The sequence below is a fragment of the Sinocyclocheilus rhinocerous genome, unplaced genomic scaffold (assembly GCF_001515625.1).
Source record: "Sinocyclocheilus rhinocerous isolate Xijiao unplaced genomic scaffold, SAMN03320098_v1.1 scaffold1223, whole genome shotgun sequence".
Taxonomy (NCBI): Eukaryota; Metazoa; Chordata; class Actinopteri; order Cypriniformes; family Cyprinidae; genus Sinocyclocheilus; species Sinocyclocheilus rhinocerous.
In genome coordinates, this window is record NW_015641045.1 from 261518 (window position 1) to 276544 (window position 15027).

At 36.3% G+C, this 15027-nt stretch overlaps 2 protein-coding genes across 3 annotated transcripts in view; both read right to left on the minus strand.

Moving 5' to 3' along the window:
• Positions 1 to 3111: 3111 nt before the first annotated feature.
• Positions 3112 to 6444, minus strand: LOC107754404 (protein SET-like). Of its 2 annotated transcripts, none has more exons than XM_016570825.1 (8): positions 6145 to 6444; positions 5242 to 5299; positions 5009 to 5151; positions 4822 to 4925; positions 4628 to 4741; positions 4364 to 4534; positions 4030 to 4137; positions 3112 to 3793 (listed from the first exon to the last, which is right to left on the minus strand). In XM_016570825.1, exons 1-8 carry the CDS (start codon positions 6215 to 6217, stop codon positions 3770 to 3772), a joined length of 795 nt encoding a protein of 264 aa, XP_016426311.1. In that variant the 5' UTR covers positions 6218 to 6444; the 3' UTR covers positions 3112 to 3769. The 2 variants fall into 2 exon arrangements, with proteins under 2 accessions (XP_016426311.1, XP_016426313.1); XM_016570827.1 differs by having other exon boundaries at positions 4026 to 4137.
• A 4096-nt stretch (positions 6445 to 10540) lies between these two features.
• slc25a25a (solute carrier family 25 member 25a) overlaps positions 10541 to 15027 on the minus strand; it is an 8753-nt gene continuing 4266 nt past the window's right edge. The window contains exons 5-10 of the mRNA XM_016570828.1: positions 14625 to 14783; positions 13760 to 13912; positions 12874 to 12981; positions 12538 to 12705; positions 12296 to 12446; positions 10541 to 11601 (exon numbers count right to left, since the gene is read on the minus strand). Of these exons, the coding sequence (XP_016426314.1) occupies positions 11417 to 11601; positions 12296 to 12446; positions 12538 to 12705; positions 12874 to 12981; positions 13760 to 13912; positions 14625 to 14783 (924 nt within the window). The 3' untranslated portion in view covers positions 10541 to 11416. The remainder of the gene's footprint in view (positions 11602 to 12295; positions 12447 to 12537; positions 12706 to 12873; positions 12982 to 13759; positions 13913 to 14624; positions 14784 to 15027) is intronic.

Consider the following 15027-nt stretch of genomic DNA (forward strand, 5'->3'; position numbering starts at 1 on the left):
CTAAAACTGGAAAAAAAACTATAAATATTAAAAAAAAAACGAGTTGTAGTTGACTAAAACTATAACCCTAAAAAAAAGACATTTTCGTTACTTAAAATAAATGTCAATAATCAAATATATATATATGAAAAAAACTTTTAGCTAGTTTCCATTGCAACATTTATAATTTTCATTTATTTTAACTGGATGTACTAAACTAAAACTGAAAAAAAAAAAAATATATATAAAGATATTTAAAAACAAAAACTAATAAAAATTACAAAAACACAAGACAATTACAAAAACTTTAACTAAAATTAACATGAACGCATAACATATTCAAAATATTAACAAAAACTAAAATAACACGGTCGCCTAAAAAGAAACGACCCAAAAATCTCACATATGTGACCCTGGAGCACAAAAGCAGTCTTAAGTCGCTGGGGTATATTTGTAGCAATAACTAACAATACATTGTATGGGTCAAAATTATCCATTTTCTTTTATGCCAAAAATCATTAGGATATTAAGTAAAGATCATGTTCCATGAAGATATTTTGTAAATGTCCTACTGTAAATACATCAAAACTTCTTTTTGATTAGTAATATGCATGGCTAAGAACTTCATTTGAACAACTTTAAAGATGATTTTCTCAATATTTTGATTTTTTTTGCACCCTCAGATTCCAGATTTAGATTCAGATTCCAGATGTATCTCGAACAACTATTATCCTATCCTAACAAACCATACATCAATGGAAAGCTTATTTATTCAGCTTTCAGACGTACAAATCTAAAAAAAAAACTTAAAAAAAAGGACTCTTATGACTGGTTTTGTGGTCGCAACATACGTATTTAATAAACTAATACTTCCCGCCTTTAGGGGGCGCTGTCATTTAGTGATTGCGCAGTGACGCTCCAAAGCAATAGTAGTTTGTGTTGTTTCAGCTGTAAGCACTTAGATGTAGTTGAATTCGATTTTAAACAACCGTTTTATGATTCCAGTGAGCGAGTTTTAAACTAGAAGCACTTGTTCTTTTGTCGCAGCTTCATCTGTCAGTGGCGGGAAGTGTTGTTTCCTCTCAGGATGCTTCTGATGAAGTTTCCCGCGGCGCTGTGTGTCGTGGCGCTGTGGTGCGGCTGGGTTCGGTTCGCTCTGGGCTGTTCTGGGCTGCTGCTGTGCCGCTCCTGCGGACACGAGGTGGCGGAGGACGCGGGCCTGAGGTTCGTTCCCAGCCGCCTGGCACTGTCGCACCGGAACCACACGGCGATCGGAGGGAAGCGTGTCTCCGTTCAGCTCTTCGAGAATCCGCAGGGCTTCCAGTTTGAAGTCGTGACTTTTAAGCGCGCAGATGTGCTGAAGCACTGGCCGGCGGACTCTCACTTCACCTGGTACCCGGGGCACGCGTGGACCGTCGCCGCCTGCCCGCGGTGCAAAACACACCTAGGTGGGTGTTTAGAGGGTTCGGTATTTACTCATATGAAATACATTAAAAATATTGTAGACACTGACTGTATATACATAGTATAAGTAAGCAAGTAGAGCATGGCGATAGCAACATGAAGGTGATGAGTTCATCCTAGGTTAAAATAAAGAATTAATAGATTTTATTTATGTACATAGATGCAAATCCTCACCTTTCAGTAACAACTCAGTTTTTTTAGATCAAAATAGGTCACCTATGAGATGTGGGGGGGGGATTTTAGGTGTGTGTGTGTGTATATATATATATATATATATATATACCTTAAAGTAACTACAAATGAGCATGTAATATCTTTAAAAGAAATTCCGCGATCCTGACCTGTTTGCATCTCTGCATGTAATAAAAGCATCTGCCAAAAACATAAATGTAAATACATATTGTTATACTATATGAAACTTTTATACAATTTTGAAGTACTTAATATATACACACACTATTTATTGTTTTATGAGCTTACATTGAGATTACATGCAACTTTCATGCAATGTATTTCATGCTGCCGGACTACTGAAGTGAAGTGCAAAAAAAAAAGAAACACAACTTTCCTCTTCCGTTCAAGTACATTTGACGGAATAGTTCTCCCAAAAAGGAAAATTTGCTGACAGTGTCCTCGTCATCAGGCCGTCTAAAATGTAGTGGAGTTTTGTTTCTTCATCAGATTTGGAGAAATGTAGCATTGCATCACTTGCTCACCAATGGATGCTCTGCAGTGAATGGGTGCCGTCAGAATGAGAGTCCAAACAGCTGATAAAAACATCACAATAATCCCCACCCCACCAATCTATCAATAAAACTGATTTGGCTTGTAAATGATGCCTGATCTGTGCTGATTTCTCTCCTGATTCAGATGAGATGGCTTTTTCATTGGAGTAAGCAATATTATGAATATAACTATTTCAAGTTAAAAACATCCTGATGGATTAGTTTCTTACAAACACGCGGCTTTAGGCTTCAGAAGATGTTAACTGATGGACTGGAGGGGTGTGGATTATTGTGATGTTTTTATCAGCTGTTTGGACTCTCATTCTGACGGCACCCATTCACTGCAGAGCATCCATTGGTGAGCAAGTGATGTGATGCTACATTTCTCCAAATCTGATAGAGAAACTTCTACATCTTGGATGGTTTGAGGGAGTGGACATTCTCAAGTCAATTTTTTTATTTTAGGGTGAACTATTCCTTTAACCCAAAATGTCAAAGTAGTATAATATTTCTGTTTTCTTTGATTTAGGTTGGGCGTTTCAGCCCAGTGATTGGCCCATGACAGTGACCCGAGAAGAGTTTGAAGGTTCGGACCAGACATTTGTGGCACTCATAATTGACAGACTTCTGCAGGAACACTTTGCATCCACACTGCTGATGACACCAAAATCTTTTAGAAGTTGACGATTAGCCAAACCACACTTCATGCCATTTAATAAAGCTATTTTTATGGGGAATATTTAACATGACTAGAATGCCTGGCTTTGTTCTTGACTTGACCCAAGGGTAAAATATGGCTTCCCATTGACTTTCAAATTTTCTTTGTAACTGGATGAATCCCAAACATGGCGTTTTATTTGAACGAAACCAACTGAACAGTTTTAAGTGTACCACTGCAAGTTCGTTGAGGCTGTGAGGAAAAAATTTACAAGCATGATTTGACTCCTTTTCTTGATATTTTATTTTATCAAAAATGTAATCCATTTCAAATCTGGTGAATGTCTGTAAAACAAGACAAGATAAAAATCAAAGACTCAATGATGGTGCCCACATACCCTCTTTCCTCAGCCCTCCTGAACAGACATGGTTACAAGAGGTAACAGGGATTCACTACTGTTGTCTATCTGCTGATTAAACCATGAAGGGTTTAAACACCAAGAATAAAGTAACAAAACGGTGGAGAACGCTAGAGCTAGCAGATCACAGCACACCATGGCTTCTGTTCAATTAACCACACAAAACTTTAACAGGAAGAAATACATATTTGTACATATATTTATAATAAAAAAAACAAACAAAAAACACTATTCGCAAGTCTACTCCAGACGACGTGCGGCCGATAACTACAGTGTTTTGCTTTTTCGCTCGAAACGCATTTGGAAAATTGAGATGGTAGATGCCATGTCGGCAAGATTTTGCAGTAAGTTTATTTGGAGTCTGTTCGGGGAACATGGCAAGGTTAGGATAGAGGAAAGATGGAGCTCAAAACCAAAAAACAGGAAAAAGAAGCATCTTGCTCTTCAAAAAAACAACAAAAAAGCCAAAGAAGCCATTTGGAAACAGGACTGGGGAAATGTGGATAATATTCCTCTATTTCAGCTTCAGTCATCCTCGCCATCATCATCCTGCAATAAAAAAAGAAAAAAAGACAATGGGTGATTTTTCAATTTAGAAGCACTTTTGATCGACAAAATATTTGACTAGTGAAGAACAAAACTTGACACTTTCTAGAATTTCAAGAACTCATTGGAAACGAGATGGACAACAAACTGTTGTCACAAATGTATTAAAAAGAAAAGCAATTCTGGCACTCTTAAATGAGAAAAAGTGCATGACAGCCTTAAATTAATGGGTTACATACATCATCCTCCTCTTCCTCTCCATCATCTTCTCCCTCTTCATCAATATCATCCAGACCTTCCTCGTCTTCCTCCTCATCCTCTCCTTCTTCATCCTCCATGTCTGGAACCTGTTGGGGTTTGAAATGCAAATTAATGACTCATAACTTCCATTCAGCTGCATTAACTGGAAGAATTGTTCAACCACATCATTTAAATGACTGGAATGGAAACTTTCCAAGACCAAATAATACAAACCTACCGCTATGACCAAGTCTACATGAGCTAAAATCTGAACATTTTTAAAGCTTTCCATTTGTATGTGGATGTTGTTCCATACAGGAATGCAAGTCTCACCAAGTAGTACTGAAGAGGATTCGGCCAGATGTCGTCTTTAATGACTTCGCCCAACTCGTCTGCCCCTGAATCAGAGTGATCAGTAAACCAGGTGAAGAAACTCTCAGGGTCTTCATGTTGCCTCTTCTTGCCCGCTTTACTCGGTGTCTGACTGGACCGACTTGTGAGGTCCTGCGAAAGAAGGAAAAGATTAACATTACAAACTTGTATGACAGAATCCAGTCACAGAGTAAAGAACTCTTTAATAATAAACATCATACATACTTTTCCTGGTTTCCATTTGATCTCTGTTGACTTCGAGGTTGGGTCTCCACTTTCGTTCAGGTGGATTTCTTTGGAGAGGACTTTGTTCTCAAAATACATGTTTTCATCGAAATACTAAAAGGCAACGGAAAAGAGAGGGTGAGTTATGGAAACATAAACGCTCTAAGCCATGAAAATCCATTTTTACCACTTACAAAATCTATTCTGTAGCCAGATTTGATGTCTTCAAACTCCGTCACCTCTACTCTGGTCAGATAGTGAAGCGCCTCCTCATCCTCCTCCCCAAGAAGAGCGGAGACTAAATAATCAAATAATATTAAATAAAACATTCATTGAACATTATGATTAAATAGTGCAATAACAGTTTGCGAAGGATCTTACCTTGTGGGTGGTTGACAAATGTTGTGACCCAAAAGTTGGGGATTTTGGCAATGAGTTCTGACCTCTTCTGGAAGAACGGCTGGCGAAGTTTGTTGTATTTCTGTTCAACTTTGAGAATTTCCTCACTTGCCTGCTCGTTCAGTCTGGACAAGATCAGAAACAAACAATTTCATATCTATTCACAAGCATCACAGCATTGACCGCGGTAATTCATTTAATAAAGTTCAACATACCTGTCGATTTCATTCTGTACCTCATCGATGTGCTCGATGGCTTCCTGCTGCTCTTTTTCTAAACGATAAAACAGTGTTAAAGAACAATAACTGCAAATACGTAATGGCTTTTCTCTCGCCAAACAACAACAAACTAGCGCAACATACGCTAAAATACTTTTATTCCCAATTTACGCGCTTTTCAACGATTAAAGTAGAATTTAAAGATTTTTAAACATCACATTCTATGCATAGTTCCTTCGAATAATCAGTATTATTATTAACTGTAAATTTTATGTGACGTGAAAGCCTTGATGCATTTAACTCGGAGGGAGCCGCGCTGATGCCGCGTGGTTTAAATGTGAACGGAATCGCGCTGCACCTGCTTCCGCCAAGAACGCTTAGCCACCGGCTGATGCGCGTTTAAAGTCGCTTTAGCAATAATTTCCACCATCGTTCGCCCGGTAAAGTGCATAAACAACCATTAGCCCGTGCTACATCATGGCGGAGACGTGGCTCGGCTAGCCTAAAGCTAAAGCACAACAACAAAGCAGCAGGCGGACGCTTCCGTTCCGCACGTTTCACGCTCTTTAACTGCACGCGTTCCTTCGAAAAATCCGTTAGCGGTTCGAATAAAACAAACTCCCGCGCTTTGATTTTTGAAATGCAACGGATTTTCTGCGCGTACTAACAGGGCTACTGGGGCTTTGTGGCGCGCTCAGTTCGCTCACGGCCAGAAATCAAACATGGCCTCCGCCGCCGTTCCTCCGAGAACATCCAACCAGACCCGCGGCCAATCACAAGCCCTGCACCTCGCCACAGTCTACAGAAACGAGTCACACTCGAGCCGCTGCTCATTAACTAGCGATAATAGCGATTAAAACCCCGCTTGAGAGAAAAGAGAAAGTGAAAATGGCCGCTTACCCGAGGTCTCGTCCCCTCCGTCGTGGTTCGAGTTCAGTTCCTTTTTACTGACTTTAGCCGCTGAGGCAGACATGATTTCACTGATCACGACGAGAGGAGTTTTCAGTGAGAATCAAGCGCTGTGGTTTTTAAACTCGTTGAGGTAGAAGATCGTCCTCCTTGAGCTCGGTTTCTGGAAACTTGTAATAGGACAAGAAGAGAAACGAGCGCTGCTCCGCACACAAACTTACCGCGAGGGAACGAACGCAGATTCTCACGCGCTCTTTCGGACAGAACGCGCCCCGCACGAGCTCGAAAAATGAGCTCCGCCCCTTCCAGAACAACCCGCCGAGCGCGACGTCGGGCCGCTGACCCGCTCTCTGATTGGCCGGCGCCGGTGGGGGCGGGGCTTGGAACCGCTACAAAAAGGGCGGGATTTCAACGAAGCTCTCATAACATGTCATCTGAATGTAGATAAAATGGTTCTGGACAAAACAGCACTGCAAGTAAACACACAGGCCTGTGTTTAATCAATAGTATTTAAAGGGTTAGTTCACCCCAAAATTAAAATTCCGTCATTAATTACTCACCCTCATGTCGTTCCAAACCCGTAAGACCTTCGTTTGAAGGCCTGAACGTTTTTAACGCAAAAATAAACAATAACACAATAAATTCCGGGGTAATTTTACTGGATAAAGAAAAAAAACTCTTGTAAAATTTATTTATAAATTAAAAATTTCTCCCCAATAAAAATTTTTTGTATAGTATAGCTAGAAGAAAATGTGTGTGTGTGTGTATAAATGCCTACTGAGTTTTCAAATATTATTATTTACTGTTATCATACTTTTAAATTTAGGATACCTCATATATCCAGGTTTTCCTGGTTCTTCAAAGAAGAGAAAACAGTTGTTGAGGGGGTGAATTAAAAATAGGAAATATCTGGATTTGTAGCTCCTTTTAATACTTGTTTTGCCTCGTTCAAAGTCATCTTGAGGCCTAATTGGAAGTTTGCTCACCTCACAAATCCAAGTTTGCAGTTCATTTCAAGACAGATATGAATAAATAAACTGAAAGTGGAGATCAGAAACCATTTAGGATGAATTGAGTTCATTCATTGAACCATTTTTTCTGGCTTATAACAATCATTCATTAGAGAGTCAATAAACATTGTGTGCAAAAGTTGATTTAGTCACATATAAAATTAACTTAAACCAATACAAAAGCAAGGGTTAACTGAAACTCTTGTGAGCTATACAAACCGTGTCTCATTATGTGAACAGATATATGCAACAAATGAGTAGAAAACAGACCAAAAACATCCTTCTCTTAATACCAAACACCCAGTAACTGTGGCACAGGATGATTAATGGCCTAATTAATTTATCAAGTAGATACTGTACATGTTCCCTGCAGGTTTACTACTTAAAATGTGACCCTGGAGCACAAAACCAGTCATAAGGGTCAATTTTTTTTAAATTGAGTGTTATACATCATTGGAAAGCTGAATAAATATCTGAGGGTGCAAAAATATGATCAAAATATTGAGAAAATCGCCTTTAATGCAATGCATATTACTAATCAAAAATGAAGTTTTGATATATTTACGGTAGGAAATTTACAAAATATCTTCATGGAACATGATCTTTACTTAATATCCTAATGATTTTTGGCATAAAAGAAAAATTGATCATTTTTACCCATGCAATGTATTGGCTATTGCTACAAATATCCCCCAGCGACTTAAGACTGCTTTTGTGCTCCAGGGTCTCAAATGATGAAAATAACCACACCACATCAGTTTTAGTAAAAATACCATCAATGTTGGGTCTAACGAGACGCTCAATAAAACACCCAGAGGTCGGATCTCTACACTTTTCCTTGTTGAAATGCAGTCATACAGTCCTGCTGGTGTGTCTGATGTAGATCCTCTCCCATGCTACCGTCCCGCAGACGCAGACGCAGACGCAGTGCCACAGGTTGCAGATGACTCCTCTGAACATGCTTAAACATGCACGCTTCAGGTTAACTCACAGTGCATTTGGTGCATTATAAAACTCTTTATTCTGAACCCAAATGGACTGAATAATCAGTTTTTCACAGCATCTCGGTGTTGACTGATAAACATCTAAACTTGATCGATAGAGTCGAGCGTGTAATGATGGGAAAGTGCAAATCAGCTTAATGAATTGCTCCTGTGGGATCAATAAAGCTAAGGCATTGCTTACTGTATGCTTTACAGTATATACTGCAGCGCTTTTCAATATTTTAGATGCCACAGACCCCCAGATACGATCATCCTCGTGAGAGGGACCCCCATTCTAAACTTTAAAATAAAATATATTTCATGTATAAAGAACTAATTACTTCTGTGAAAAATTAATATTGCAAATATGGGAAAATATTGAAAATATTTAGTTTCTGTTACTTAACATTATGACTTTTGTTCTACACACTATAACACTGTTAAATGCATAAATAGATCATTAAATAAAATATGACTTAAATAAATAATAATTTAGTCAAATTTTATTTATTGTAATCTTTTGTTATTTCTTTTAATCACATTTATTTAGTTATTTATTTATTTAAATCAGATTTAATTTAATCCAAATGTATGTGTTTATTAGTTATTTGAATCATTTTATTTATTTTAATCACATCTTCTATCATATTTTTTATTATTGATGTATTTACGTAATGTATGTTCTTAAGTCAAATTGAATTTATTTATTTTAATCAAATGTATTTATTTATTATTACAAATTATTTATTTTTATCAGATGTATTTAGTTATTTTGTAAATAAAATTGTATTAATTAATTTGTAATAAAATTTGTAATTTATTTGTTATTTATTAAATTTTAATAATAAACTTAAATTATTTTATTTTAATTGTTATGTATTTATTTTTAATCACATTTGGTTTATTTAATCAAATTTTATTATTTTAATTATATTTATTTGGTAATTTATTTGAATGAAATTCTATGTATTTTAATAATTTTTTTCTGTTTAATCAAATGTGTTCAGTCAGTTTGTTTAATCTTATTTTTATTTTATTTTTTACACACTTTTTATTTTCTACGGACCCCCTAGCACTTTCTTTGTGGCCCCCGGGGGTCCCCAGACCCCAATTTGAAAACCCCTGGCATAATGCATATAATATGTGAAACTGCATTATGCAATGCAAAATATTTCAGACAGAACATCTAACATATAACATATGAAGTTTAAAGAAACACATCAAATGCATGTTCTGTTCAGACTCACCTGTAAACCCAAAGATACTGCAACAGACTGCACACACAGGTACAGCAGGAACCACTTGAGATTCCTCTCACCAACACAGCTGTCCATCCAGGGACAATGATGGTCAAAACGCCTCATATTTTACAATGCTTGGCCCTCATCGGTTGCTGGTTCACATACAAAGAGAAACAAGAAAGACTGCACAGATTTTACTGGAGGAAACACACACACTTTTAAACAAAACCTATATTTAAGAACACTTAAAACATAGCTATACTATTAAATATACAAGTACTATTCTGTGTGTACTCTTATAATAAAATACATTAACAAAGTAAACCAGTGTAAGCTCATTTCTAAGATGAAATCGCTGGTCATGTGTTTTTATGCCTTTGATCTTGTTATTGACATTTCCGGGTTGGTAAGATTACACTTCAAAATAAAAGTCACTTCCCATGTCAGATTTCAAAATGCGATTCTTTTAGATATTAATTGTTCTAGAACTGCGTGGTTTATGTTTATTAAATTAAACATTATAAAATTAAATTTTAAAAAGTAAAATGCCAGTGTCGTGCTCAAAATTGGAGAAAGATGGGGGTAGATGCAGTGATTTGACCTGCAGATGGCAGTGTGTTCAAGCTCTGATCAGAACAAAGAGGCCTGCATGAAATACACACTGCAGTTTAATTTAGTTACAGAGATATGATCCATAACTGTTCAGAGACCAGGTCAAATCGAACTAGGACTGAACTCGTAATCTTGTGTAAATAGGTCAGATGGTGAAATATAATATTAGCCATTTCACCAGATTATGTAAGAAAGGCATCAGCAGATTTTAAAGTGTAGCATCTATGTATATATATATATATATATAAACACACACACACATAATACGTATATTTTTATATAGTTTTTAGTTGCATATTTTTATAACATTTTTTAATATTTTAAATTAAACAATTGGAATGTTTTTCAAAATGCTTGTAGTATACACATCAACTTGTTAAATTTAATGGAGTGATTTTTAATATTAAATAAAAACCATTTTAGTGACACACATGTAAATTATATAACATTTGGAAGAATTTCTAAAAAGCAAAACCAAAGACAATATACTATGAATATTAAGTTTTTATTGAAAAAATAAATTACATTATTATTTTTTTTAAATGATGAACTAAAAATGTAGCCACTCTGAAACATAAATGCGGTTACAATGAAAATCTCGGACAAACTTGAATCCTTCATTCCCGAGAACATCCGTCTTAAAGCGGTTTCCAGTCCTTCAGATACAAACACAAATCTGTGCATTTATATATGTTGAAATTAGTGTATTCAAAACCCCCAATACTGCAAGAAAGCATATAATGTGCATTTATTACTCGAACAAATGGTCCCCGTAACAAAACACTCACCCTCTGACAACGTTTACAGTCATTGCATTGTATTACATTCACAATTGACTAAAGCAATTAAAGTGCATTCGTCTTCAAATCAACCAGATATTATATTAAGGCAAAGCTAAGAACAACAGTGTGCCGATTTACAATAACCACAATTAAGATTAAATTAGACGGCAGTCGAACTACTGAAAAACACAAAAACACCGGCTTCCGAAACTCAGAGACCGTGCAACACATTCATTAAACTCTCAGATGCCACAACATACATAAATATCTGGTTATTATAAAGATGTAGAAATATATTACTTTAGTCAATATAGAGCAGCTTTAGTAAGAAACAGGCAATGCAACTTCAATCAGCATGAAATAATGCATTTGACAGTAGTTTGTAGTGTCGATTGCATTGCATTGCATCATAACAGCACTCGACGACTCCTCGCAGTGGCACTTTACATGTATATGACCAAACACACACACACACAATAAACATTGGTCCCTGATTTCAGCTTCCGAACTTCTTTTTTTTACCGTTCTAGAACACTAAATAAATAATGAGATGTTCGTTAGCAGCGTCCTCGCTCACATTCACAGAATGAGATGGCCTCCATACCGCAAGGCTCAAAGCCTCGAGATTCACGGCCTCATCTTGACTGCACGCCTAACGTCGTCTTGATGCGCTCGTACACCACGTAGCTGATGCTGACGGCCGGGATGACCTTCAGGAAGTTTGGGGTCAGGCCCCGATAGAGACCCGTGGGGCCCTCGGTCTTCATGATCTGCTTGAAGAGTCCGGTCATTGAGACCTGAGACGCGCCTTCAACCGCAGCTGCAGAAATAAAAAAACAATATTCAGTAAATGCATGCATTAAAATGCACCATAAACTAGGGCTGCTTGATTATAGTAAAACCATAATTATTTTGGTCAATATCAAGAACATGATTTTATCAACTTTGGAAAAGTCGTGCATTAATTGAACTTAAAAAAAAAAAAAAAAGTTGTCGTTTTTTTTTTTTACGGTGGATTTTCTTGAACTTTAAATACAATTAAACCAATAAATTAAAATGCATTTAATTAAATATATAATTAAAATATGCATAAAAAAATAGAAAATAAAGTGTATTAAATAATATAAATAAAATGAATATTAAATATATATGTTAAATTACACATGCATTAATAAATGTATTAAATATTATATAAATAAACATGTATAAGCTGCATTAATATTAAAAAGTATATTAAATAAAATGCCAAAAAATGTATTAAATATAAATATAATAGTGTATTAATATACAAGGAATTAAATAAAATGCATGTTAAATATTATATAAATATACATATTAAATAAATGTATTAATGTTACATTAAATAATAGAATAAAATGTATATTAAATAAAATACATGCATTAAATAAATTAAATGAATTAAATATATAAATAAAATGTATATTAGATAAACTGTATTAAATAGAATATATTAAATAAGATTATTTACACCTATTATAAAGCATGAAACTCACCTTGCGCCTGCATGCGTGTTCGTACGAGAGCTAGCGGGTAGCTTGCGAGTTGGCCGCACGTGCTGGAAACCGTACCGCAGGCTAGCAGCACAAACACACCCGGATCCGCACTCTCCGTCCCATAGCGCTGGAGCCAAGTGTTCTTTAACGTCTATCAAGAGCAAAAGAGGAAATCAAATGAGCTCTTTCTGCTGGTGAGTGACAGCAGCAGCGATTGCTTTAGTTTGTGTTCCTCTGCTCACCTCATAGATGGCCAGGTCGATGCCAGCGTACGGGATGATGCCCAGCATGTTGGGGACGTAGCCTTTGTAGAACGCAGTCATCCCCTCGCCCTTCAGGATCTGTTTGGCGCAGTCTGAGATGCCCTTGTACTGGCCCGTCTTTCTCAGCGCCAGACGGGTTTTCAGAACCTGAACAGAAGAGCATTGAGAGGTTTGATTTTTAACATCAGGCCAGCTTCATTTCCATGGCAAAAACCATGTCTGAGATAGCAATGGAAATAGCAACTAAATAAAATCTTTAAGACCGATTTTCCCCAGTTTAAGGTCGTTCTAACACTAAAATGGTGTAAAACGCACCTCCATGGGGTAGATGGTGCTCTGGGCGATGACTCCAGCCAGGGAACCTGCTACGAAGCGCTCGGTGATCCCCAGAGTTTCCCGACTGCTTCCCATCAGCCGTTTGATCTGACAAAGAAACGTGACTGATTTAATCAATGGCACTTATACACAAAGCACACATGTGATCAGCTAAGAACAGAAATAGAAAACCTGTTTTTCCAAATTCAATTTGACTATACAATAATAATAATAATAATAATAACAACAACAGTGAATATTTTTTATAATCTATAAAAAGTAAATTACAATTGCAATGATACTGTATTATAGCAATAACAAAGAGTATAATAATTTACAAAACAGTAAATTGCTAATATTTATGACACGTTCCTTGCCATCCTATTTTAGTATTATTGATATACTATTATAGTTTTAGTTTATATTTTGAATTACATTTTATTTTTAGATTTTTGAATTAGATTTTATTTGTTTGCATTTCTAAATAATATTTTTAGTTATAATTTTTTAGTAAAAACATTTTTGTTTTAGCTTTTTTTTTTTTTTTTTTTTTTAAATGGGTTTATTCTTTTAGGTTTGATTAAGTTTTAGTTTATTTAATTTGAAATTATTTTAGCATTTCAACTTTGCTATGCTTTGGCAGCTAGTTTTTTTTAAATACTTTATTTCAATTATTCAGTTTTCAGTTATTTATTTTATTTTAAGTAATAAATATTTTTTATGGTTTTAGTTGACAATAATAAACCTGTTTCTTTGTTTTCAAACATTAACTATAAAGCTTAATTTTGTAATTGCATTGAACACGCTGCAATTTTTCTTCATTAAGCTTCTCAGGTCAGAAAATCGTATCCCTGACAAAACAAGCGCATCAGCTCCGGTCTCTTACCTGCTCATAAGCCATGAATTTGAGGGCCGTCTCGGGTGCGATTTTGATGACGTTGATGCCGTTGCCCCTCCATAACGAACGCATCCCTCCTTCCTTGATCATCTGGGTGAGACCACTCATGATACACATGTTGTTTCCATGAGATCCATGCACCTAAAGCAGAAGAGCCAACAATATAGGCTTATCAGAACAGTGTGTCAATATTAACAGATGATATCATACTTTCATGATTTCAGACTTGACATATTAAATTAAAACTAGAGCAAAGTTGAAGATTTCAGAAAAATGTAGGTAAAAGGTTTTGGCCCAAATCACTGAACTATCAAAGTCCGTTTGAATAACAGCTGACGTAAACATGACAGATCTTCACTATCGCTCGACCGTGACAACGTCAAACGCTATCTCGTATCTGACCAATCAGAGCGCAGCACAGAGGGTGTGCTTGACTCCTCGCATTCTGATTGGTCGACTGACTGGACTGTATAACTATTCACAGAGTCCAGATCTTTTCACTGGAACATACATTTATGATAATGATGACCTCCTATTATGACTCTTGGGTAACAAAAACAATTGTTCAGATTTAACCCCCGCAGCCATATGGTTATGAAACCAGTTCGGACTTCGATTAAAGGGAAATGCTTGTGTAAATAAAACCTTCAGTCTACAGAGAAAGTTGAGGTTGGGATTTAGTAAAAACCTTCACCATTAAATGAATAACTCAAGAAAAAGATGGCTTTATTATTTTAATATAGCAAAAAACACACAAGCTGTAACACTAATGTAGTTCTATTCACCCTGCAGTGACTTTGGGCCGTGATTATGGTGTTTTGCAGGTAATTCTAAGGTGTGTGCATCGCTGTACCTGCATGAGGACTTTAAGACGGTCGAGCGGAGCCGTGCAGGTTCGGGAAACCGCTCCAGCTCCTCCACCAGCGACCAGATGTCTCCACCACATCCCCGTCATGTGCTCCTCTGAGGTAAACTCATCTGGGACCATCATGTTCTCTCCCACATCGAAGATCTGCAAACAAACAGATCACCGACATGGTTAAAGACAACTGACAATAAACACAGGACATAATTATCCAATATAAAGATATCGGTCAAGCACTGTTTTCAGTAAACGACAGCTACACTCTAAAAAAAATTATTTTCAGAGTTATAAAACATACTCCAATAATCTCTTTTTGTACAAGAAATACCATTTCAGTCTTTCAGTCTAATTTCACCTTTAACTGAATAAAAAAAAAAAAAAAAACAATGAA